Below are 25387 nucleotides of genomic sequence, written 5' to 3'. Positions count from 1 at the left end.
GTAATTGTACCTTTAAGCGAATCTTATGCTAGAATGTGGTGGAGCCCTGATCCACCATGGCTTATCTGATTGAACAGGGCGCATCGGATCTGATACGGGAAATTATTCCCAGCTTAGCGGGCTCAATGTATAGGGGCGTGCATTGTGCGTCATTTTTTAGCCTACACTCCAGGAAATCTTTTTCTCTCGTTCCACTTACTCCCATTTCACCTGCCTTAGGGCTACCTATTTCAAAATGGCTGCTTCTCAACGGCTTATCCAGACGCTGTCACATCTACAGCCCGTGCCGACACGGTTGGAATGGTCCATTGTATCTGGCCCAACAACACCCAAACTACTGGAACTCACACTCGGAGAACTTCTCACTGTGCAGGCACTGCAGTATGGGGACTACGAATGTCTCGTATTTCCATGGACCGGGACACGCTGGACCTATGCTGACTTGAAGAATGAGTCCGATCGTGTCGCACGGGGTCTTTTGGCCATGGGGATTCAAAAGGGCGACCGTATTGGCATCATGGCGGGTAATTGCGAGCAGTATGTCTCCGTATTCTTTGCTGCAGCCCAGGTCGGTGCCATCCTAGTCGTATTGAACAATACATATACCCCGGCTGAGCTATACTACGCTCTCAATCATACTGGTAATAACTTTTCTCCTCCCCTGCCCCCACTTATTTCATCTTAGCTAACTCACATGGCACCTAAACTTTCAGACTGCCGAGCTCTATTCATGACCCCACGCATTGGACGACACAACATTGAGGAAGTCCTATCCAAATTCGGTCCCAGCCCCAAGCAAATTGGCACCTCTAAATTCCTGGAGGAGATTATTATCTTACGTGGGACCTATGAAAATTTCAACACATATACCGATGTCATCAGCCGTGGCCAGTCACTGCCCATCCATTTACTTCGGAATCGCGAGGCTACTCTAAGCCCATACGATGTGTGCAATCTGCAATTCACCAGTGGCTCGACTGGAAACCCCAAAGCTGCAATGTTGACTCACCAGTAAGTTATGCATACAATGAACGACTGCTGATATCTCCTGCTGACTTGAAGACAGCAATTTGGTCAATAATTCGCGCTTCATTGGTGACCGCATGAATTTCACTTCATTCGATATCCTCTGTTGCCCGCCACCACTATTCCATTGTTTCGGACTAGTCTTAGGAATGTTGGCTGTCGTTACGCACGGCGCTAAGATCGTGTTCCCAGGCGAGACATTCGATCCTGAAGCTGTATTGCGTGCGATCTCGGACGAAAAGTGCACTGCCATGCATGGAGTCCCGACCATGTTCGAGGCCATCCTTAGTCTCCCCAAGCCTGAAAACTTCGATACCTCTAATCTCCGCACGGGAATTATCGCTGGTGCACCCGTTCCTCGTCCGCTCATGAAGCGACTGTTTAATGAGTTGAATATGACTGAGTATACTAGCAGCTACGGTATGTATACTGACATCCTAGTGTGGCTCCAAGCTGGTTACTGTCGAGTCAGCGCGATTCACCGTCTTCTCCGATCATTTCCACTGACACAAATCTAGGTCTCACCGAGGCTTCCCCAACCTGCTTCAATGCCCTCACAACTGATAGCATTCACACCCGTTTAACCACTGTTGGCAAAGTTCTCCCCCACGCTCGCGCGAAGATCGTCGATGCAGATGGAAAGATTGTTCCAATAGGCGAAAGAGGTGAACTTTGTATGTCCGGATACCAGATTGGTAAAGGCTACTGGCAAAATCCAGAAAAGACAGCAGAAATGTTAGTGCAGGACTCAGACGGAGTGACGTGGCTCAAGACGGGCGATGAAGCTTCCTTTAATGATCAGGGCTACTGCACGATAACAGGTCGCTTCAAGGACATAATTATCCGAGGTAAGATCTCAAATTGAATGCCTCTCTTGAATAGATAGCTGATCATGTATAGGCGGCGAAAACATTTATCCCCTCGAAATCGAAGAGCGGTTGGCTTTACACCCTTGTATCGAAGTCGCATCTGTCATTGGAGTCCCTGACCCCAAATACGGCGAAGTCGTTGGTGCGTTCATCCAATTGGCTGATGGACAAACCCGCCCGTCTGACGAAGATCTTCGTGTTTGGATTCGTGAGACTCTTGGGCGTCATAAGGCACCACAATTTGTCTTTGTATTTGGAGAGGAGGGTACTCCCAGTACTCTTCCTGTCACAGGAAGCGGAAAAGTTCGAAAAGGTGAATTGCGCGAGATTGCTGTGGCTGTGTTGGCTCGGCGGAATATTCAAGCTTAAGCCAAGCTTGAAAGAACCTTTTTTGAATGAGCCCAAAACAGAGTCTTATGATTCCACAGCTGTACATGATTTGTCTATGGTAGGACATGGGTGAACATTTTCCATTTCCTACGCCTGAGAATATGTATGAATGAGTATATCTTGTCGTCATAGATCTCAACCCTTTAGGGTTGGAAGCAGCTTTATGGATGAATCACTGTCATATTGAACATTTGAAAATTTGAATGCCCTCAATGTTTAATACACTAATAAATGAAATGCATGCAAATATTAGACGATCTTCTCGTTAACATAAATCAGTACCACATTTCAAAAATCAACCTTAGCAAAATAACTGGATACTCTTTACGGAAGAACCTTGGAAGCTGGCCTGGAAGTACCTGTGGAGGCCTCACATAGGCCCATTATCTTAGCCCTGGAAACCTTGCTTGAAAAGACAATTAAGACGAAGGATCATTCTTCCCACAGCTATTGAGATAAGGAATTGAATATAGCGTAGCCAGATGGTCAGAGTTGGGTATCTGGCTGTGTAGTTGAGAATATTTAGCCATTAATCGGTAGGAAGATTCATGCTCTGATAAATTCATATATAAGCAAGGCTAGCCATCCTAGTCGGAGTATCGGGGTGCTTAAAGCTAAGCACTTGCTTTCATACCTCTAACATGTGTAGATCAAACTTTCAGGCTTCCTTCCATCATCCCTGACCTGAGTATGTCGCGGCTATTACCTGAACGCTTTCAAGGGTTTTAAAACCCGTTTAGCCAGATAACTTCCTCTTCATGGAAATACCAAGCTGCGTCAAATAGTAAGCATTCAGTTTGAGGTTGTTGCGTAACAGCACATCACGCATAACGCATGAGCGAATATTTTTAGCAAGTTGATTAGCTCTCGAAGCTCTTATATAGGACTATATCATAAAGATGTTGTGAAAGTCTTCTTTCCTTATGTCAAGAATATCATGCTACTTCGGCCACTCTTGCAAAGCTACTTGGATCAGTCGGTGCCTCCCAAAGTGCTTCCATTTATGCCAACGGATATCAGCGAAGAGTCTCTTAATACTATGATGGGATGTCGTCCTCTAGGGAGATGTCAATCTCATTAAATTCACTTTTATCAGATTCGTTGCCACTCTCTCCTTGGTCACTATTGTCGTTTTCATTGCTTCGCTGTCTTATTTCCTCTGAAGTAGGTGATCAGGAATCCCATTTTATCGAAGAAGCTTATAAACAGCAACAAATCAGCCGAAACACATAATCGGAAGGTATTTCTTTCCCGTTCTTGGCTTTGAGATCTCGACGGAGATGACCCTACTAGGCTTTGAGGAGATTCACTTTCTGCTCATCGCTCTTCTGGAACTTTTTGAGATACTGAATCTCGTGGTGCTCTTCGCCTGATATAGGCCGCTGCTTCCACAGTCGCAAGTGACATAAACTCAAGTGCTGCAATCAGTTTAATGGCATTTGGTGTAGCGATGGCGTAGTCTACATTTGGAGAAGTACCTCCATAGCTTGTTGGACCCCAGACCTTTTCACAAAAAGCGCAAATATTCGGGTTTTATCAATTGGCTCAATCGGGATGATATTCTTGTCTTCAACAAATCGTGAGACAGCGCGCCTGCTCCGACTTGTTATGACAATTGAACGCCCTGATAACGGAGAGAATTTTGCCTAGACTGAGAGTGCCATGATTTAATATCACCCGTCGAGTTTGATGAGAAAACACGTCTTCATCCAGAGTGTCGAGGACGAGGACCCATTTGCGCTTCATGTTCTCATCCTGCAGCCAATTACGAAAAAGAGCTTAGAGACGTACCTGATCTGTCAGCCTTTTATTTGACTCGATCTGCAATCTCTCGGTAGCTCAAAACTAATTACATTATTCTAAGGGATCCAAACCCCCCAATTTTCGGCATCGACATCTCGAATTCGATAGAATTATTTGATCACAAGTTGTGATTTCCTGTACCGCGCTAGTCATAGTACATTTGAGCCTGATCTATGACTTACCGAACATCATCTATATTGACCAGTGTGATACGAGACCCAGATACTGAGTATATTTCATGCGGTTGAGCAGTTGATCAAGTATTGACTCACAACTAGCAAAGTCGGGGTCACGATATTGGAACATTTTACAGTGGGTCCGGAGGGGTTTCTGGTTACTCTATATAGTCAGCTGACTGCCAAAGCTATGGAAAGATTGATTGAACCATTATTGATCCGCAGTTGGAATCTACGGTTTGGACCATTTCCAAGGTTCCAAGTCGATATGGTTGTGCTCATGGGGATTTATACAAAGACCGATATTGATAAGCAACACATAGCCTGTCTAGAAAATAGGGGAGTCCAAGTTCGAGTGTATCGGCTAGTTTTGGATCAAACTGATGCCATGAAATACCATCGTCTCCTGGATCTTGAATAACTTATTCCTTTGATAATTGGCAAAGCTGGTATATTTTTGAAGGCTTAGGGAAAAGCGAATACTATTACTGAAATACGGTAAGGTGAAATATAGAAAGCACTAGACGATAAATGAATTTGTCAAAATTAGGTTCTAATAGGTATGAAGGCAGAGACCATGATGATAAGGGAATGAAAAATGGCACGCCGCATGTAAAACTGAGTACAAAATGTGGAAACAGATGATATACAACAGTCGACACAGAACTGCATTCAATTCGATGACAGTCTAGTAACAGATGAATATGGCTCATATGCGAGAATTCTGAGGTGAATCCATTTAAAGGACCTCGTTGAGGGTGCAAGAGAGAGCAACGTTGAGGTTGACGAGACCGCTCTGAGAAACCGATTAGATCAAATTGATACTTGGACCAACGAAGATATATTCTTACCTGGACATCGCTGTCCTTGCAGCAGTAAACGCTGCCACCGGAGCAGTCCCTTCCGAGGGCACCGGGGGCGATGTTGCCAAGGGTGATGAGACCACCATTGCCGTTGTTAGAGCAGACGACACTCTCTCCAGTGGCACAGACAGAGCCACCTTCAGCAGCGCGGGGAACACCGGCGAAGGCGGTAGCGAAGAGAGCAAAGGTAGCGAGGATGAACTGCATGGTTGCGGTGGGAGGAGAAGGTTTTTGTTTGGAATTGAGAGTGTTGGAAGAGATGGATTGGATGATGAGATGATGAGATGATGATGGGATGAGGATTGAGATGGGCGGCACATTGACTGTCTTTAAATACTATTCCACTGAGCAAAGAAGACATTTTGAGAGGCGCCATGAATGCGGAAGGCTTTTTTTCCAGGGAATGAGGAATGTGACCCTTGATACACGAGGAAGGGATCGACCTTGAGAATGTGAATCTTCGTTTTCATTATGGTCAATATCCGGAGTAGTACTATGGATCGACAAGTAGGGATGCGCGCAAATGAAAGGAAACTTGATTTTTGCTACTTTATCTACAACCTTTTTTAGTCGATAATTTCAAGGCTAACATGCGCAATGCGCCACCTACAATTACCGCAAAAGAAGTATGCAACCTGAAATGTAGAATAAACTCTAGCAATCGTTGGAAAAATAATTATATCACTGAATTTGAGAAATCAAAGTGATTTTCAAAGCGTAAACGGACATCTATGGTTGGACGAGAAATCTAGATCTAGTGTGCGAATCTGAAGTCGACACTGGAAGGGAAGAATTAGTAAAGTTTAAATCCAAGGGGAATCAAGTCGAGTCTTACCGTTTGTTGCCAAGGTGGGCATTTTCGACAACATATCGCTCTCTCTCCTCGCTGCTCATCTTATCCCAGATCGCAGCTTTCTGCTTGTTGCGCCAGATATAATAGAGCTTTGCGACTACAAACAAAGCCAAACTCCACACAGCAAGGCCGATAAGAACCTTGTTGCCTCTCTTGTAGTATGGTTTATCATCTTTCCGGTAAATTTGACTACTGATGATAGTACTCAACTGGACAGCCATGTTGTAGAGTGCACTAGCCACAGTTCTCGTGCGAACTGTTCCTGCGTTTCGAGATGTGATTGCGACAATTACTGCGTGGATATAGGGCATGCCGATGAGCAGGGTGATCAGAGCCCAGCGAACCCAAGCTCCAGTAGAGTTGGGAATTGTCTCCAGGGCAATCAAGAGAACTAGCGCCCAAATCTCAGCCATAACACCCAGAAGCAGGCGCTGGTTGAAGCGTTCAGAGATCCAAGTCCAGAATAATAGGTTAATGATGAAGATGACATATGCGGGGATAGTCAGAAGATTAGTGTGGAAAGTGCTAAAGCCCAGGGACTTGAGCTCCAGAGTGATATAGCTGGTGACAGGTGAGGCAGGGATCAACCATGTAAGTCCGATCAGGTAGATAATCCACATATCGTAGTCCTTGAGTGCTTCCCAGAGGAGTCGAGCAGTGATAGGCTGGCGGTTGTGCATTCCACCCTTGCTAGGGTCATCGCGGAGTACACGGTTAACCATGATCTTCTCTTCATGCTCGTTGAACCATCCGTCTTTTCCCCGGAGTCCTCCCTTGGTTTGTGTCGGGGAAGCTGGCATCCAGAAGATAGCGATAATACCAATGACACCAGTGATAAGACCTTCAAAGGCGAAGAGGTAACGCCAACCGCCACCGCCCTCGGAGTTATGGATATGGAGGAAACCGTAGGCCAGGAAAGCACTGACGATCGCGGTGGCTTCAAATGCCATCCAGAAGAAGCTGAGACGGATAGGCAGCTCCTTCGAAGTATACCAGAATGAGAGGAAGAGGATAGTATCTGGGATAAATCCACCTTCCAATAGACCTAGTAGGGCTCGGAAAGCGAAGAAGGTGTTGCGGTCTTTCATGAACGCTTGCATGGCGGCGACAATACTCCAAAGAACCATCTGAATAGGAATCCACCGATCGGGACCAATCCACTTTGACAACAATTGCGAAGGAAGTTCCGCAAATAAGAAAATGCAGTAGAAAATGGATTGTCCGTTATTATAGTCGTTGGTTGTCATACCCAGGTCCTCTAGCATGCTGTCTGAATTGGCCTGGACAATATTTCCTCGATCTAACTGGAGTGCGAAGAATGTGACACAAGCAAAGGTGCAAACTCTCCAGTCAATCTTCCTCAAAACAGCCTTCTCCTCCTGCTCAGTCCACTCAAACTCAGGATCCCAGCGATGGAAGCCCTCGTATTCGGGGATAGGCTTATAGAAACGAGGATCCTCCGTTGTATCGAAGGTGGTACTGATATCCTTGACATGTCCACGGCGTCCTTTGAATGAAGATGTAGACTCAGAGTCACTGCCTGTAGCCAGGACCTTGGACTCGATTTTAGATTCAGTTTCACCGGTACCGCCGCCGGCGGAGCTAACCTCGTCGATCACCATCGTTGCGACTGTAGATCGTGTTGTTGAGCTTTGGCGGATATCCAGCTACAGACCGGGAACTACGAGATTTAAATCTAGACTGGTGGTTATAGAACCCTGCAATAACTAGATCACGCCATTTAAGTGGCAGATGTTGCAGGCGAACTGACCATATAGCGAAATTTCCTGTTAGCTGAGATTAGGTCTGCCAGGGTTCAAGACGCTTAACCTAGATAGGAAATATTAAAGACAAAAAAACTTGTTGATGGAGGTAGAGTTTTGCAGTAGATAAGATCACGCAAGAGCATGAAAAGTGACGTTAGTTTGGGCTTAAATTTGTTTATTGCTAACCATGTTATCGTCGAAGATTAGGGCGCAGATAGATCCACTTGTGGGGTAATGGGCCAATAACTGCCATATGAATTACTACCCCACTTGGATATTTCCTAATACGTACTAGTGTCATGGCATCATGTCTGCGGTCTTCATTATTCTCCTCTTGTCTTGCCTCTCAGTACTATTGTCCCTCTCCTAATCAGAATGGAGAGTTTGACCGATTGGTTTGCTTCACTCTAATTAGTTTTACCTTTTGAATTTTTCCACCCGAGGTGCTCGGTTCAATGGCGACATCCACAACTTAGACCACCAATCAACGGCATTTTGAGTATTTCAAGGGACTAGATGGCCATTTCTTTGATCTCAAAGTGCAATTCAAAACCATATGCTACATCTTACCTCCGTTTCGAAAGTTCAAATCCAAGGGATATTTCATTTATCTTGTCATATCTGGGGCGATAATTTATCCTCGGTCAATTCAGGAAGAGCATCTTCTTCAATATTCAAAGTGTGGCTGAAATCTTGGCGCCTTGGTTTTGCAAAGGCGTGCCCCAAGCCAATTAATCTTCAATAAAGAGCTCATGAACCTTTTATGGCAGGATCATTAGACATCTCCATCAGTTTTGAAGGCATCATGGAGTGGGTCGGTTTCTGTAACCGAGTATCCTTGATTCGAGCACAAGTAGACACGTCGGCAGTAGTTAACCTCTAGAAAACAGAGAACGGTCCAGAATCAGCGGGAGGTATGGCTTTAACACACGGGAGTGTACGGAGTACCTTTGAGCTTCAAGAATTCGAAAAGGCAGGTCTTTTGAGGTCACATGATTAGTGGGATTGCGGGTCCTTCCCGCCTTCCTTCCCTCAGATCTATTCCCAGTGTAGTGTTTGAGGCTTGATCAGACTGCGCCGTCCGGTGCCTCTTCTCGTATTCACCGAATGCCAAGAACAATAAGCATTGAATTATATAATAACTATTAATAAGGTGTCACTCACTTCGTTCCTTGCGTGATATTGTTCTGTAGCTTATTTTCACCGAGTCAATGCGATTTCGGGATAGTAAAAGTCCGAAGTCGCTTCTCCATAATTTTTCATCGAAAACACCAGAGAATGGTGCAGCAATTTAGATTCCTTTCATAAATCATAAGATTACAGGAATTAGTAACGCTAAAAGATTCAACTACCATCATTATGTTTCCAATTGCTCTCATATCATCTTTAGGTTTTGGCTGTCTAGGGAGCGTTCCACACCTCCAGGACTACATTGTTTCATGCTCAGGATGATAATACCCCGTCAAATAGGAACAATAAACGAGAGACGATGAGCCAATCATGTGGGCAGAAACTTTACAGAAATCCCAGTGAGCAAATGACATATTTCCTTGAACGCCCAGAAAGTAGAACTTCATGCAAAAATTCTAAGAATTTGACATGGTTGCTTATTTTCAAAGCGTATTTGCTTATCTTTAGGGTCAGGTGCGATTTATTTGTCTAATTCAATCAATTATTGTAGTATTAAAACTGTCAGTCTAATAACATATAACATGCGTTCGATCTGGCGGACGTCGGCAACGCCACCGTAACTGTAGCTGTACTTACGTACTTGTCAACAGCGCATTAAACCCTTCCACGTACTGATCAATATTGAATCTTTTGTTAGGTTCACAAAGAACATTTGATAGTAGCTTCCGCTCATCTTCGGTGAAATCTGTAGCCTTGAAGTGTTCGCTCAAAACTTCTTCAATCATTTCTGGGCTTAGCCACTCTGTGCTCGTGTTATTAGGGCTCACAAGATCTTTCCAGAGTGGATAAAAGTCTTCGGTCGGGATATCATGCATCATAACATCCATATATGTCATTCCAAGAGCAAAAATGTCAACTTTCCTGGTATATGAATGACTAATAAGAATTTCTGGAAGTTCATACCGCTTGTTAGTTGATTATAGAATTCTAAAGCAGGATTATAATAAGCTTACCGGGGGCGAGAAATCCTGGCGTCCCAATGCCCAGCTGCGTAGATCTTTCTTGGGTTGTCAAAGTATCGAAATCGGCGATTTTAGGAGATTTCCCGAATAGCAGAATATTGCCGGGTTTAATGTCGCGGTGCATGATACCCTCTGCATGCATTGCCTGCACGCCGAGGAGTATTTTTTGGAATACTTCTTTGAAGGATGCTTGCTTCATACTTGTATGGTCCCCTAATGTTCCCCGATTTGACATTGGCATGATTACAAAGGCCTCATTGTCGTCCTTGACATAGAAATAGTCCCACACCTTAGCGACATACCGGCTATCAATTGTTTGAGCCAGCATTGACCCGATGATCATCTCACCGGGTTCGATATTTGATGTTTTCACTGCGGCGGTATATCGTTCCCAGGCATTTTTTGTTTCATCCCAGGCGTTCATGGTGGCTTGGTAGACATTTCCGAATGTGCCACTCCCGAGTTTTTTGCCTAATTGAACAACCTTCCTGACTGAGACGCAGTCTATGTCAACATCAAATGAATATGACGGAAACCCGTTGTATACCACTTGAAAATTCTCTGTTCCTTCTGGGGTTCCGTAAGGAATAGCTTCGGCTGGCGTTTTATTCTCAATTGAAGCCTTCTTATAGCTCTTCCAGATGTTCCAGTTAGAAATCACAGCGGGAAGACCCCGACGATTCAGATGATTGACGCCATTTTCCTCCGCTTGGATAAAATATCTGGTGGACGGGAATTTTTCCAACAGCGTAGTTGTTTTGTGTGGCAAATTGTCTGTCTTTATAGTCGGAGCGGATTGGATCGAGGATATCCAAAATGCGCAAAGGCTAAGCAAAAGCAGCAGGAGCCTATTTCGCTGCATTTTGAATCGAGCTGTACAGTCGGCTCTCGACAAAGTCGACCTAGGCAAATCTATTAGAAACAGAAATCATCCAACCTTGGCAGACTTAAAGGAATCTCGACAAAGAAATGCGTCTCACGTCCAGCCCTGGAGATAAATCCTGCTCTATCATGTTAAATTTAACATCCAATCCTAGATACCCAGTGAGCTTATAATAGGTCATGGTGGACGAGTTTCAATTCATGTGCTGTGCCGTAAGGGATTCTAGAAGGATTGGATGTTTCACAATACATTAGGGGCAGAAAAAATGTATCCTAGGCCGCCTAGACTTGCAAGGCTCAGGATTTTATTCACCTTTATCACCGATTAGCCCCCACTGGATCTCTAGTCTTAGGTAAGGTCTCGGGAAGAGAGCAGTGTGGTCTAACTCTGTCACTACCTAGAACTATAGTGGAGACCAGGTGTTTGTTGGCTTTCGGGGGCTCAACTGCCCCCTTGTTTACTTATTTTATCTTTCCTTATTACTCTACCAGATGGATATTTCCAGGATTGTTTCAGTACATTTATTTACTGGCTGCCCAGTAAGAGGAATTCAATATGTTTTATCCGAATTTTTAATGAGTGAAGTTCAACTTTTTCCAAGGTTGTTGGGTTTCTACCTTCTGGAAGATGGTGCAAGATATATATAGATCACAACAAACCATACATCTTATCCGATCAAACCACTTTTTAGAACGAATTTAGGAGATAAAGTAGTCTGAAAGTTCAATATATTGACAATATATCTAGCTACGATTTAGAAATGAATATACTCGTGTGTGGTGTCCATCTCAAGTGGACAGTGAATAAGATAACTCAGATAAGAGCGGCGATAAGAAGTATTGGCGGTGAAGCAATTATTTACTGCCACATTCCTAAAAGTGACTGCACATACCACCACAATGGCAGGTCTCGAAGATAAATGCGTCTCTCTCCGGGCACAGATTGCTGCCACTGAAGCACAGCTAGCTGAGCTAAAGCAAGATCTCGCCAATACCGAACATGCGGCTGCTGAGAGTTTCAATCGCTGGCCATTGTTACCGGAGGAGTATCGACGATATGGACGTCAGATGATCGTGCCCCAGATTGGTCTACCGGGTGAGTGAAGCATATTGGAATACGTTTTATTAGAGCAAAAAACTGACTGGTCAGGTCAACTGAAACTCCGATCGGCAAAAGTCTTACTTGTCGGCGCAGGTGGACTTGGATGTCCAGCTGCCCAGTATCTTGCCGGAGCTGGCATTGGCACTATTGGTCTGATAGATGGGGATACGGTTGAGATCTCAAATCTGCATCGCCAAGTCCTACACCGAAGCCATAATGTCGGCAAGTACAAGGTGGATAGCGCTATTGAATCACTTCGAGAGTATGTGATCGCATTCCCAGTCACGATCTAGACTAATGTATTTGAATGGCCAGACTCAATCCTCATCCAACATATATCGCGCATCGAAAGCACCTTACGCCCGAAGAAGCACCAGCGATTTTCGAAAAATATGATATCATCCTTGATTGCACGGATAACCCCGCAACACGATACCTTATCTCCGATACATCTGTGCTCACTGGTAAACCATTGGTTTCTGCATCTGCTCTAAAAACCGAGGGCCAGCTGATAGTACTGAATAACCCGCCTCTGCCACCAGGTGATAAAGCTGGAGGACCGTGTTATCGCTGCGTTTTTCCAAAGCCACCGCCAGCCGATAGCGTTGTCAGCTGTGCCGATGGCGGTATAGTGGGTCCAGTAGTTGGTACTATGGGTGTTTTGCAGGCGCTGGAAGCGATCAAAGTTATCACATCAAGCACTGAGGGGACAGTTGGCTCTTCACCCACGCGGGATCAGCCATCTCTGCATATCTTTTCCGCATACTCTTCTCCCCTTTTCCGTACGATACGTCTTCGTTCTCGGCGAAAAGACTGTGCCGCTTGCTCCGCCGATGCAACCGTCACAATTAACTCGATTCAATCAGGATTAACTGATTACATCTTCTTTTGTGGCTCGGCGAACCTCCCGAATGTCCTAGGACCAGATGAACGCATTTCTCCACGGGAGTATCGAGAAAAGCATCCTCAGCCTACCTCACAAGGAGATTGGCTAACTGACTCGGTCAGTGAAGGCTCACATACTATTCTGGATGTCCGAGATAGGGCACAGTTTGGAATATGTAACCTAGACAACAGTATCAACATTCCAATCTCAAACTTTCTGGCCTCACCAATTTCCGCTGGCGATCATTCTTCACCTCAAAATACTCCTTCTTGGCTCCCTTCAAATCTTACTGACTCCAACGATCCAATCTATGTGGTCTGTCGTCTAGGGAACGACTCACAAATCGCCGTTAAGAAATTGAAAGATCTGGGATTGGATCGAAATGGACAGAGATTTATTGGAGATATTCGAGGGGGACTCCGCGCATGGCGAGAACAGATAGACCCCGAGTGGCCGGAGTACTGAAGATAGAATATTCCACTATGGTTTTCTAGACCAACCTCTCCGTGTCCTTGGATAATTGAAAAAGATAAAAGAAAATCGTTTAATATTCTAGATACGATCGCAACATCACAATGTATGCTGCTTCAAGAAAAAGCTCAAAATAAATAGACAAGCATAAGCGCCCGCCACTATCGCAAACAACGGAACAGGATATATCCCAATCGTCAAACTATACGTAGCATTTAACGCAGCAGGAATACTTATCCGCCCAATGGCATTCAAAAAGCTCAATCCACCAAGTATCTGACCAGACTGATGACGAGGCGCATGTGCCGTGAGACAAGACGTAAGAAGAGGAGCAAGAGGCGAAGCGGAAACCGCAATGAGTGAAGTTATCACATAGGAGGTCGGACTCCGAGCCAATGCCATGCCCATAGTGCCTATGACTTGCAGCAGCAAACTCACTTGGATAGCACCTAGTTCCCCGATGTTGAAAACAGCTGAGATATTAGTGATGCCCCTGCGCATTCCCCATCGGTGAGCTAGGGACATGGCAGTGGGGAAGATGACAACAAGCACAAAGATGCTCCACGAAAAGAGTAGCGCCATGAAGAAACTCTGCGTGGTTGGCTGCCAGTTGAACCAGAATGCGCCAAATCTCAATTGCAGAGGCATTAAACTCATCATAAAACCAATGACGAAAAAGCCTAGTATGGCCAATATGACCATATTCGCTTTTCGGGACGCACTCGATGTCCAGAGAGATTGGAGCGATTGGAGTAGACCATGGACGGAACTCGTATCGGACTCATCAGTGTCACTGCCTATAGGCTTGTCCTCTCCTACCAGCTGCGACCAGCGGGATTCGGGCAGGATGTGCAGGAAGACCATGGCCATGAATGTATTAGCACAAATGGTGATTCGATAGATTTTGTCAAGGGGGTTTTGCGTCTTGAGGAGGAAGCCAGAAACCAAAGGCCCCATCGCCCCGGAAAATGACATGGATGCATATAAGTAGCTGAAAAGTCTGGGTCGGTCAGTATGGTGCGCGATATCGGTTATATATGCCGATGAAGTGGACATGGCGACTATCATTGATCCTGAGAGGCCATCAACAGCATAGCCGACTAACAGCCAGTTCATATCCACTGTATCGGCGTGTCTCATCACGAAGAGAGTCAAACACTGGGAGAACAGTGGCCCTAGTACGGCCAACGCCATGATTCGCCTGCGCCCGATGAGGTCGGATAATGAGCCTAGAAACGGGGTCGAAATGGCGCCAAGAATACCGCTGATGACTTGGTTGTATACGAAGAACTTGGATTGATCCGCCTGTGCATATTTATTCCCTAAGCATCGTCCCAGCTCGGTATACAGATCTGGGTTGGTGTGTTCATCTCGCGGGGCTCGGCGTTCTGGGTACTTCTGGTGACATATAAGGGCAAGGGTGGCGTTAAGTTCAGGAACGGTCAAGATTCCAAATACGAACTGGTAAATAGCGAAGGTACAGATAATCCACGCTGGCTACACTGACTTAGTTTTACCCTGCAAAAGCGTAGAACATCAGACTTACTGAAGGTTCGCGAAACCGCTCCCAGCGAGACTTAGGGTTACGCCTCGGCCCGGTAGCAGGGTAAAGGCCCGTAAGTAGCGGGTAGTTCTCATCTTCACTGCGCATGTTGTTTGTAATGATAACAGAGGGCACATTAACATGGGAAGGGGTGATCTAGGAGCTTTATATGTGATGAGCGAGGGGTACAGGGCATTAAATGGGGATGATGCCTTGGAAAGGAATGCATGAAGTCCTGTCTGCAGGGTCATGCTCAAATGTTGGCAGTTTAAAGCAGTTTCAGGTACGAAACATGAAAGTCTATGATACATATGGAGCGGTGTGTGTTAGATGTATCGTGTCTGATCCCTGTCGATGCAGGACAATGCAGATCGTGACCTCAAGATCTCGTAAATGACCAACGCAGACCGGTTTTCTTTTTTCGTTTTTTCTTACAAAGGAATCAGCTGTGCCTCATTCCAATAATTTAAATGAAATCAATCTAGGTATAAATGGATTTATAGCTGAGCTTGAGATATGGAATGAGTCCGAAGTGTCACATTATGCAACTGTCGGGTAACGTGTTTGAAGTAAGCAGATCGAGCAGATCTACCGACTAGATTCGATCTAGATTCCATTAATTCAGATCCAGATCCAGATCCAGTTTTTCAAACGGTTTCCCCAACATGTGGGGTTAATTCATTACAATCTACTCCACATGCCCTAGTAGGTTGAGTACACTATCTTATTGTCTGGCGTCATACAGGTTTGGGCAACAAAATAAGAGATCATAAGGCCTTTACGCCTTATCCAGATGCCATAGTCACACAGAGATCGCAGTTTGCTATGAAAGTTCGTTACTAGATATGTTGTGTATCGAACACCAATGGTTCGCGACCCTTTAGTTTCCTTATCCGATCTTCTGACGAAGCCACGGCGTTTCAATCCCTTATCTAGCCCTTGTGATCAATTTAAACAGCTGGTCTACAAGAAACTACACAGATAAGAGCAGGTACCCCAATCTTCCTGCAAGATATGGTTTTTCAAGGCTCGCGTATGCACATGTGGCGAGCCACGACGTGGTCATGTCAATAGGAACTGCGGCTGTTATCGCGAAGCGCTGGCCAAAACAAACAAGTCATCATGCGTCGGATTTTCCGGTCGGACCTCGGCGGTTCGTACCACATGGTGTGAATCAAGAATGATGTATGTATTACTGCCGAGGTAAAATATGTCAAGGAATTATAGTTACTCCGTGGTCGGATTCCCCTTTGTGACGAAGGTGTCTCATTACAGCCAGGACCAGCAGACTTCTGAAGATGCTCTGGTATTCGGGAAGGATTGCTATAAAACGCAACTGAGTTGCTTGTAGGGATGAGGCATGAACGCTGCCTACACCTTCTACCCTGAAAATGTGACACAGATAAAGTGATTCCCCGACCTCGACGGGACCGTAGATTGGGTCAGAATTTCTGTATTCAAATCGGACTCAGACAGCCAATGTGCTTCCACACTCCATGTTGGATACCGACGTAATAGCCTTTCTCTGCCACACTGTGATAGATCACATGACGCTATCTCATTTAGATAGCCAAGTAGCTTGGAGCAAGTTTGCTGTTTTTGTTTGAAAGTGAGCAGGTGGCAAGTGCACGCAGAAGTACTAGTAGAGCTCGGCACGAATATTCGCATGTTCGCAAGGCATACAATACCTCTGCCAACTCTTGGCGTTCCCCTCGCTGCTTTTGCTCACTAAGTAGAACTGAGCACGCCCCTTAGCACTATAAACTACTCGTAATATTTTTAACATGTCTGAAGCCTAACAGCTTTTATATCTGATGATTTGCTTTTATGAGTGCTCTCTCTATATCTTGGCAACTATTCACCAAAGCTGTAACATGAGCACCTTTGCCATGTAGTTTACTTAAGTGAACCATACATAAGTCTCTAAAGAAGTAAGCATGTGAAGCTAGAAATTACAAGTAAACATATGATAACAAAATATTCGGGTTTCGTAGGCATTGAGTTGTTAGATGTCATTCTTCCTTCGCTTCCCACTGTTCTTCTTCCCATTGAAGTAATGCTTCTGAATTGGATAAAGTATCTGGATGGCTGATACCTATTATTTGTTTCTGTTGTGCTACGCAGTGTTTCAGCAAAATAATGGCTTTGGCAATGTGACCTGAAGTTTTCCAGGTAAAAGCGAGATTAGCCATACTGGTCAGCGTGTCGGGATGGTCCTCGCCGAGCTTCGTCTTGCTCGTCTCCATCACCTGCACCTCGAGCTGCTCGGCCTCCTCCCACCGGCCCTGGTTCCTGTATGTCGACGCCAGGTTGGCCATACTGGTCAGCGTGTCGGGATGGTCCTCGCCGAGCTTCGTCTTGCTCGTCTCCATCACCTGCACCTCGAGCTGCTCGGCCTCCTCCCACCGGCCCTGGTTCCTGTATGTCGACGCCAGGTTGGCCATACTGGTCAGCGTGTCGGGATGGTCCTCGCCGAGCTTCGTCTTGCGAGTCTCCACCACCTGCACCTTAAGCTGCTCAGCTTCCTCCCACCGGCCCTGGTTACTATATGTCGACGCCAGGTTGGCCATACTGGTCAACGTGTCGGGATGGTCCTCGCCGAGCTTCGTCTTGCTCGTCTCTATCACCTGCACCTCGAGCTGCTCAGCCTCCTCCCACCGGCCCTGGTTACTATATGTCGACGCCAGGTTGGCCATACTGGTCAGCGTGGAGGGATGGTCCTCGCCGAGCTTCGTCTTGCGAGTCTCCATCACCTGCACAAAGAGCTGCTCAGCCTCCTCCCAACGACCTTCATCAAAGTGCACTTCTGCCAGTGTTTCCTAGATGAAAACTTCACTTATATCTATGTCACTCATCTGCTTCAGGTTAATGCCTTTCACAGCTGGGAGATGCACCATTAAATGCCGACGGAATTATGGCTGATGATATTCTCTTATGGTTTAAGAGCATACGGCAACAATGAACCTGATATACCACCACTGCCACTGTTGATTTTGCTCATGATGCATTGCCCTCCATTATACTAGGCTATGCATAGTCGTACCAGGCCAGTCTCCGTGCACTCGCTGTATCAGACTATAACGTATTAGGATATCGCGGCTTTTGCGATACTGGAAATCGTCCCATCTCCCTTCGATTGCAGTGAAAAACGTTTGAAGTCCTGCAAAATCCTCTTCCCCGAGTTCGTCATTGACAATAAATATACCGAGGCTTGCTAGACAAAACATCTCATCTTGGACGATAGTACCTTTAAAGTGAGCTAGGAGTGATAACAATAGATCAGGCTGAGAATCCTTATGATCTCTTTCGAGTTTCTCTAGAGTGGTATCCCAAACTGTCCACATAGTCTTTTCCGCAGAGGTTAGCCCACGAAGATCATCCATCTTCAGGAGCTCATCTCAATGCCTCTTATAGTCTTCCAAATACTGAGTAAGAGACTGTTCAGGTGCGGAGTCATTCCTAATATATGCACCAGCAAGATCAATCGCCAGTAGTAAATATCTAAGCTTATTTGTAATTTTATCGCATCCCTCTTAAATAGCGTTTGAGTGTAAATTGATATCGTCTGGCAGATGGCGAAGAAGAACCTTTCTTGCTTCTCCTGGTGACATGATACCAATTTGTATCTCTTCACAGCTTCTGTCCACCAGCTTATGACTTTAGCTATCGCGGCTAGTAATAATGAGTCGTCCCTGAGTTCCCCTCGGCATAACCTTTTTGATGCCCCAGGTAAAGTCATCGGCATTATCGATAATGGCCAGCCATTCATCATCTCTTTCATTCCGGTCACGAAGCCATTGAAGGACACTCTGAATGACCCGGTCATCCTTAAGCAATAAGCTATCGTTGTTGCCTTTTTCGTCGGGTAGTCCAAGATTTGTTACACATCTGATAAAACTTGATCGGACGGTCTCCTCGCTTATTGCGTCAATCCAAAGAACTGGATTATATCGATCTGTGTGACTTTCCGCATATTTCAGGGCTAACTGTGATTTTCCAGCACCACCTAATCCATGAAGAGTGACCGCGTATGGAATACTAGCATTATCGTGTCGTATCTGTAGCTTTTCTCTGAGCTCCTCCTAAAGCTGATCTCGTTGAATAAATGTTTGCACTATCTTAACTGGGACAGCATAGTGGTGCCTTAATGGTTGAACTAAAGGGGTCATTATCTTAATGAGCTTTGACTTGACGCTATTATAACATTCATTTTTTGATCTAAATTTGTTGAGTCCGTAGTGGTCGACAGGGAGACCAATTTTACTGACCGTTCTCCCATCATATGTAGCAGATGTCTCAGGGACACACTAAGTACATAATTAGTAAATAATTTATTCAAGGATATGATCACCCACAAATATCTGCCATTGAATGAACCATAGTCGAAGAAGACGAAGTGGCCTTTGCTCAAAAAAGTTTACCACTTTTAAGTCATCGTGTATGCTGGCTATAAAACTCTCGTAAAGATCGCTCAGGAAAACAGAGTCGTATTCTAGGTTAGCAAGAATCAGAGGATTAGATCCCAGAGGTTGTAAAGCAGATGCCACGAGCCAACCCCAAGGGCCAAAGCTAGACCCGCGATGCGGTGTACCCAGAAAGAAGATCGCTTTTGTTTGCTCCATAATATGGTTAAAGTCGTCTCTCCGTTTAGCTTGAATAAGCGCCTATCAAATTAGTGACGCGTATTAAAGAAAAATCGGTTTACTTACTTCTTTGATCACTAGACCCCCATAACTATGTCCTACAAAGACCAAGTGTCGACTCCGCTCCTGTCGTGGATTTATTAGTAAGATCCTTAGCACCTGGATGCTATCAAGACTCACATCCTTAGACTGGTGAATCTGTCCGTTAATATGCTCGAGGAGACTATTGCCAACGCTGGTAAGACGTGTGTAGACCGCATCCCTCTTCCAATATGAGTCATAGTTATAGAAGAAGATACGTGCATCTTTACGGATCTCTGGGGGTAGGTCGTGTGGAAGAAAGTCGCTGACCCAGTTCACGTATTACTCACTATTCGGTTGTCTCGGCTCGGTCCGGTCGGGAGTGTTTATGGATGTTCTCGCTCGCCATGTGGTATTAGGGTTGGATCCGAGGCTATGGACAAATATGATACTATTCATGTCAGTAACCCCAAGACTCACGACTAGCTAAGTTCAACCTACTCGATCCCACTAGCACGCGCCGGTAAGGTATAGTTATCCACTGGGACGAGCTCGAATCTCGACGTTGGCGCTTGATTGGCAATAAGCCGGCTGGGGATTCCTTTGGTGATCAGATAATAGATGAATGCGACCGAGAGGACGAATGTGAGTAGGTATAAAGTTGTGGGTACGTCCATAACTGATGTTCTGGGCTCCGTGGGTCGCCCCTTTTCGGCGGAGTTTATTTAGTGGCGTCCGCGAAGATCTTCAGTAAAGAAAAAATGGAGAAGATATACCGTCGCTGGGATGGTAAGCAGAGCTACATATCTGTAATGAGTTCGATCTTTTTCATGACGTGGCCAATGCAGCTACAGGCAACCAACTGCAGCTGAATCACCGGTGCTAAGTGCTCCGCGTGACTCGTCGCCGTTCAACTTTGAATTCGAATTACCTAGGCAAGATGACCACGCATTTATAGCTGATCATCTCGGTTTATATATCAGTACAATTACAGCTCATATACATCTTTGCGTTGAGATCTAATGTCTATTTCCACCAGCGCTCCATTTCCTCCATCTTGTGCTCTGAATAGAGACCCTATTAGCTGCCCTTCGAGCGCGACTAATCAACCTTCACAAATACAGAGCGAGCTAGAGACTATACACCATCTACCGGGAAATCCCGCTGTCAGCCTTCGAACTGATGAGGTCCATGGTCACCTCTTACATGAACTAGCAACTCCACTCCTAGATGAGCTTTATGCTCATCTGTGGCTGGTTGCAAAGAAATCTGGTCTTCATATCGATGCGCTACATAGGCAAAGAGTCAAGAGACGCCCTATCATCCCGACTGAAGACCCGAAGTTCCATCTCGTTTGGAGCAGAGACAAAATCTATATCAAGCCCGTGCCTCTGTTTTTGCTGAATCATGATTTTTGGGTGCGGTATTTACAGCCTCCAAGGCGACTTCTATCGTCGGAACATTTTCCGTTTACTCTCCAGACGGCTTCTTGGGCGCTCGATCGCTCGATAGCAATGGGATTTATGCGCTCATATGCATTACTTGTGAGGTACCCCCTTGACCTTGCAATCGCGAAAGAGTCTTTTCTTATCCCGCGTGAGGTTGATTAGGACCAATGGTCCATCTTTATCAACCACTTTCGAGCAGTTTCAGACGATAGTGTTGTAAAGCGATACCATTATGGTCAGCTTCGTCTTTCGCGATTGAACTGGGCTGTCCGACTCTTCAATCCTCGGCAAACTCACAGCCGATGGTTTTATGAAACTCCTTACTGGTCAGTTACCGAGCTCATGGAGAGCGCAACCTTCCCGTTGGTCTTCCTATTTGCCAGCGCTTCACTTGTACTTTCATCGATGCAAGTTACGCTGGCAGTTCCGGTAGACGAGCTTTGGTCGGATGGTGATCTACGAGCGATGAATAGAGCATTTTGGCTCTTCTCCATCGCTGTGGTCATTCTATGGCTAGTGATATGGGTCCTCCTCCTTGGTCTCCCACTGCTTGTCTTGACTCGGCAAGTTCTCTGGGGATTTAGAAATCGAGAGGAGAGGTGACGCATGCCTGTACTGTCTAGAAAGACCATAGTTGATGCCATGACCGCGCTATATTAATATTTGATAGATAGTCTTTGTTTCTTACTTCGTAATCTGCTAGCATAATTTTCAGGATCCCGGAGTTGCAGAGGAATGGACATCATGAATTAGGAAATCAATGGCCGTAAATGATTAGAGACACTAGTTAGGTAAAAGTGAGTAACTAGCTTACGGAAAACATGATTATAAAGCAATGAATTTGAATCATTTTCCTCATCCACCTAATCAAAGCTTCCATCACTTCAAATGTACACCCATCCAAGCCCCTATGTCTATTCGTTGATTTTAGGTGGGTCGCCTAAGCTTTTCAACCCGGGTGTGTGTAGACATGTAACCAGTCGCGTGGTTAATCTCTTCCACTTTAGTATTTAACCATTCTATATTTATCTGGTAAAGCAAAAATATGATATGCCTTCACCTATTTCGCCATTCTTTGTTGAAGTTCTGATCTTAAGTACGTATCGTACTATACTGCTGTTAACTTGTCGGATATCACTTCTAACATATGGCGAAAAATTTTCGACACGAGAATTATACAAATAAACAATACATAGTGATAGGCAGAAAAAATCAAATTGATAGAGGAAGAGAAGGAAAATCGTCACGGTGGAATTTAAATAACAAACTAGAACGTTCTAGCACACCATTTCTAGTAGATCTTTATTTTCCCAAGAAACTAACAGATCTCCTTAGAGAACTTCTGGCTCCCGCGTCTTAAATCTGCAATGGAATCTTGCAAAATGAGATTATAGATATGACAGAGATATTGAATAAAGCTATCAACACCTAAGATTTATACTGGTAAGTAGTAAACCCAATAGTAAAGGAAATGTAGAGAGCTTTCCTGTGAACCGCGAGTGAGTCGTATTTTGAAGATAAAAGGACTCGGACATCAAGGTATTGTAATATTCTGCATTACCAGCGTAATTCTGAGCAACTTTGGTGAGATTTAGAGCTCATCTGATGTCTTATGAAGCTGCTCTGCCATATTATCACTAGTATAAGACCCAAAGAGTTCAACAAAATCAGTGATTCGCTCTTGGTATTGGAAATCAAGGTTTAGCCAATGACGAATATTGCTTTACCATTATGACTACTCCACCCATCATGAGAAAGAGCAATTGTAGAACAGGTTTCTTCAAGGTCCTTCATTAATTGACTAGATATATAGAACGGTTTTTGAGATTAAATCCTGTAGAATTGGACTAGAAGTTGGCAAAAAAGGAGTAGGAGACTTAGGAGTAGAATATCCTAGGCCAGAGGGACCTTGGCTAGCTAAATCATCTGGATAAATAGAATCATCTAGCGTTGTTGAATTTGAAGACTAATCCGATACATCAGATCATCACTTTCAACATCACTTCCATTATTGATGTCGATATAGTTCCAAAATTGTCGTGCCCGTTCAGGGCGTTGACCATAACTCATGTTAAAATGATTGAACGAAGTACATGTAGTAATAGGAAAAAAGTGATTAGCCCCTTCATATGATTAAAATATGTATAATTAGGCGGTGGCAGAATTTAAGCAAACATTTGTGGACATGCAAACATAATAGCTGCTATGTTCGCGCTGAGCTCTAATTGCCACAATCTTGCTGTCACCGATCTACCACTCGCCCTCGATGAAATGACGAAGGGTTTCGACCGTCCATAAAACTCTTGAGCTGATTTGCTATCCAAGGGACATGCTAGCTTCCAGCACAAGTGGTGACAACTCATAATTCCAGAAACTGAACAGCTCACGTGAGGTGGACTGAACATGGACGCGGGCTATCGAATATGGAAATAAATGGCCGGGGATAATAACTGCAAAGTGTGTATTTATTCTATGAAGAGTTGCTTGTCTATTTTAAACGCCGTTCCCACATGTTATATTTACTGGCGTACAAGAACACCACGGTATCTCATCTTGCCAGTACGGAGGACCTCCATAGCATCTTCGATACCACCCTTATCAAGAGGGAACTTCATAAGCGTGGGGGTAATCTTCTTCTCAGCGGCAAACTCAACCAAAGAGCGAGCAGATGCCCGAGAACCAACAAAGACACCCTGGATACGGATACCATGGTTGTTCAGGGATAGAAGTGGGATGGGGGCGTTGGAGTGGTCGACGGTCAATGGGAAGATGGTTCCGTTGTAAGCCATCAAAGGCAGAATGCTGATTTGAAGAAGACTGTTAGAAGATGAAACAAAACTTGAAAGAAGAGGAAACTCACCTGGGGTAGTCAACGTTGGCGCTTCCACAAAGCAGAAGGTGGTCGACCTGCTTGAAGTTAGGAATTTCTTGTCCGGCCTTCCAGACGTAGTACTCAGAAGCACCAAAGGACAGTGCTTCTTCGCGCTTAGCCTCAGTGCTTGAGAGGACAACCACTTGGCAGCCCATAGCAGCAGCGAGCTTAATTGCCAAGTGGCCGAGACCACCGATACCCATGATACCAACACGGTCTGTGGAGCGAACGTGCTCACTCAAGCTAGTCCAAACAGTCACACCAGCGCACATGAGGGGTGCGGCATCTGCAGAGTCGTATCCGTCGGGAATGGGAACAACGCAGCTAGCATCCCAAACAACACCCTCACCGAAGGTTCCGATATCGTGATCGTGGCTGCCGTAGTGCCTAACTCCGCCTTCGCAGAACTGGTCTCGGCCTAATAATGAAGTCAGTTTAAAATTCTTTTGGTTTGGTCTGTAAAAGGTAATGCTTACCATTTAAGCACTGCTTGCAGATTCCGCACACACGATGGATATAGCCATATCCAACACGGGCTCCAACCTTGACATCAGTGACACTAGAGCCGATCTGACGGACAATTCCAATACCCTCGTGACCGAGAGCCATTCCGGTCTTCAGGTAGTGCTCATCGGTACCGCAGAGACCTGAGTGAGTGGTCTCAATGTACACCTCAGTAGGCTGCAAAGTGCGGGTAGTAGTATCGGGTACGATACTTCCATCCTCAGAACCGCGGAAGACTTGGAATGAGACACTCATTATGTTGGAAGTACAGATTGAATGTTTTTGGGAAAAGACGCGGATCAGCTCCTGTGCCTTTTAATGGTATTTAGACCGTCATTTCGGTGGGTCCGGGATTTGCGATTAAGTGATTTCTGAAACCACAGTACCTAGGTACGGAGTGGGCTCCTCCGACCTTTTGAGGGTTTGTGTTTAGTTTTATTTTTTTCCAGGTTTAAGGCGGGCCGAAAAGCCGTTAAGTCCGGGCAAGGATCAAATAACATTCAAGAAATAAGATTCGGTCCGATCCCATGAAGCCGGGACCCCGGTATCTCTCGGAAGTTCGAGTCTCGGCGACTTTTATGGAGGGTCACGTCATTTTTATGGTCTGAACGGTACAGATAAAGGCGATCTCTTGCTAAGACCAAGCCGTTGGCTCAGTCATCCGCTGATGGCTCCGTACTCTGCTCAATACTCCACACCCACAACTAACCAATGGATTGCAAGCACTCTTGCCCTGATCAGTCGGATCAAGGGGGCCACGAGCACTGCTTCCAGTCTCCGACTACTGGTTGATGAAGAATGGCTCTAAGAAATGAATATATGATGTGTTCTGACTCTGCTGTGGCTGCTAAACTATCCCGCTCAATGCCTGCTGACTTATCTGCTGACTTATCTGCTGACTCCTCCTTCCCGATCCCTCCTCATCAACGTCCAAATAAGAAGTGCGGGGCCTTACATACGCGAAGCGGGGCCTGAAATAAAAGTGTAATTTATGTAATGTATATTTAGTAAAATGGGGTGCATAACCAGATAAGATTCCTCAGGCCATGACATACTGCATAGATGAGGTCATAAGTAGTGTGTTGTACTCGGATATGGAGGAAAATATTGATATTT

The 25387-nt window shown here is 45.2% G+C and overlaps 10 protein-coding genes across 10 annotated transcripts; 4 read left to right on the top strand and 6 right to left on the bottom strand.

Moving 5' to 3' along the window:
- Window positions 1-235: 235 nt before the first annotated feature.
- Window positions 236-2264, top strand: sidI (putative long-chain-fatty-acid-CoA ligase; the record flags this gene model as incomplete). Its single annotated transcript, XM_057206060.1, has 5 exons — window positions 236-641; window positions 714-1011; window positions 1067-1446; window positions 1545-1874; window positions 1927-2264. The coding sequence occupies 5 exons, from the start codon at window positions 236-238 to the stop codon at window positions 2262-2264; spliced, it is 1752 nt and encodes a 583-aa protein (XP_057066667.1).
- Window positions 2265-5003: 2739 nt separating this feature from the next.
- N7495_003390 (uncharacterized protein) lies at window positions 5004-5334 on the bottom strand (the record flags this gene model as incomplete). The annotated part of the gene is made up of 2 exons (XM_057206059.1): window positions 5004-5060; window positions 5116-5334. 2 exons carry the CDS (start codon window positions 5332-5334, stop codon window positions 5004-5006), a joined length of 276 nt encoding a protein of 91 aa, XP_057066666.1.
- A 624-nt stretch (window positions 5335-5958) lies between these two features.
- On the bottom strand, window positions 5959-7602 carry N7495_003389 (uncharacterized protein; the record flags this gene model as incomplete). Its single annotated transcript, XM_057206058.1, has 1 exon — window positions 5959-7602. One exon carries the CDS (start codon window positions 7600-7602, stop codon window positions 5959-5961), a length of 1644 nt encoding a protein of 547 aa, XP_057066665.1.
- A 1907-nt stretch (window positions 7603-9509) lies between these two features.
- N7495_003388 (serine/threonine protein kinase) lies at window positions 9510-10761 on the bottom strand (the record flags this gene model as incomplete). Its single annotated transcript, XM_057206057.1, has 2 exons — window positions 9510-9679; window positions 9891-10761. 2 exons carry the CDS (start codon window positions 10759-10761, stop codon window positions 9510-9512), a joined length of 1041 nt encoding a protein of 346 aa, XP_057066664.1.
- Window positions 10762-11681: 920 nt separating this feature from the next.
- On the top strand, window positions 11682-13234 carry N7495_003387 (HesA/MoeB/ThiF family protein; the record flags this gene model as incomplete). Its single annotated transcript, XM_057206056.1, has 3 exons — window positions 11682-11877; window positions 11932-12145; window positions 12199-13234. 3 exons carry the CDS (start codon window positions 11682-11684, stop codon window positions 13232-13234), a joined length of 1446 nt encoding a protein of 481 aa, XP_057066663.1.
- A 105-nt stretch (window positions 13235-13339) lies between these two features.
- N7495_003386 (uncharacterized protein) lies at window positions 13340-14891 on the bottom strand (the record flags this gene model as incomplete). The annotated part of the gene is made up of 2 exons (XM_057206055.1): window positions 13340-14737; window positions 14787-14891. The coding sequence occupies 2 exons, from the start codon at window positions 14889-14891 to the stop codon at window positions 13340-13342; spliced, it is 1503 nt and encodes a 500-aa protein (XP_057066662.1).
- A 2102-nt stretch (window positions 14892-16993) lies between these two features.
- Window positions 16994-17683, top strand: N7495_003385 (uncharacterized protein; the record flags this gene model as incomplete). Its single annotated transcript, XM_057206054.1, has 1 exon — window positions 16994-17683. One exon carries the CDS (start codon window positions 16994-16996, stop codon window positions 17681-17683), a length of 690 nt encoding a protein of 229 aa, XP_057066661.1.
- Window positions 17684-18442: 759 nt separating this feature from the next.
- On the bottom strand, window positions 18443-20124 carry N7495_003384 (uncharacterized protein; the record flags this gene model as incomplete). The annotated part of the gene is made up of 7 exons (XM_057206053.1): window positions 18443-18865; window positions 19052-19090; window positions 19205-19447; window positions 19493-19552; window positions 19607-19743; window positions 19798-19898; window positions 19949-20124. 7 exons carry the CDS (start codon window positions 20122-20124, stop codon window positions 18443-18445), a joined length of 1179 nt encoding a protein of 392 aa, XP_057066660.1.
- Window positions 20125-20469: 345 nt separating this feature from the next.
- Window positions 20470-21057, top strand: N7495_003383 (uncharacterized protein; the record flags this gene model as incomplete). The annotated part of the gene is made up of 1 exon (XM_057206052.1): window positions 20470-21057. The coding sequence occupies one exon, from the start codon at window positions 20470-20472 to the stop codon at window positions 21055-21057; it is 588 nt and encodes a 195-aa protein (XP_057066659.1).
- Window positions 21058-23414: 2357 nt separating this feature from the next.
- On the bottom strand, window positions 23415-24526 carry N7495_003382 (NAD(P)-dependent alcohol dehydrogenase; the record flags this gene model as incomplete). The annotated part of the gene is made up of 3 exons (XM_057206051.1): window positions 23415-23712; window positions 23756-24185; window positions 24244-24526. 3 exons carry the CDS (start codon window positions 24524-24526, stop codon window positions 23415-23417), a joined length of 1011 nt encoding a protein of 336 aa, XP_057066658.1.
- Between the last annotated feature and the right edge of the window lie 861 nt (window positions 24527-25387).

Source organism: Penicillium taxi, assembly GCF_028828555.1.
Source record: "Penicillium taxi strain IBT 34144 chromosome Unknown utg000002l_segment0_segment0, whole genome shotgun sequence".
In the NCBI taxonomy this organism is placed as follows: domain Eukaryota; kingdom Fungi; phylum Ascomycota; class Eurotiomycetes; order Eurotiales; family Aspergillaceae; genus Penicillium; species Penicillium taxi.
Note: the sequence above shows the minus strand (reverse complement) of the source record. Positions and strands in the feature narration are given on the sequence as shown.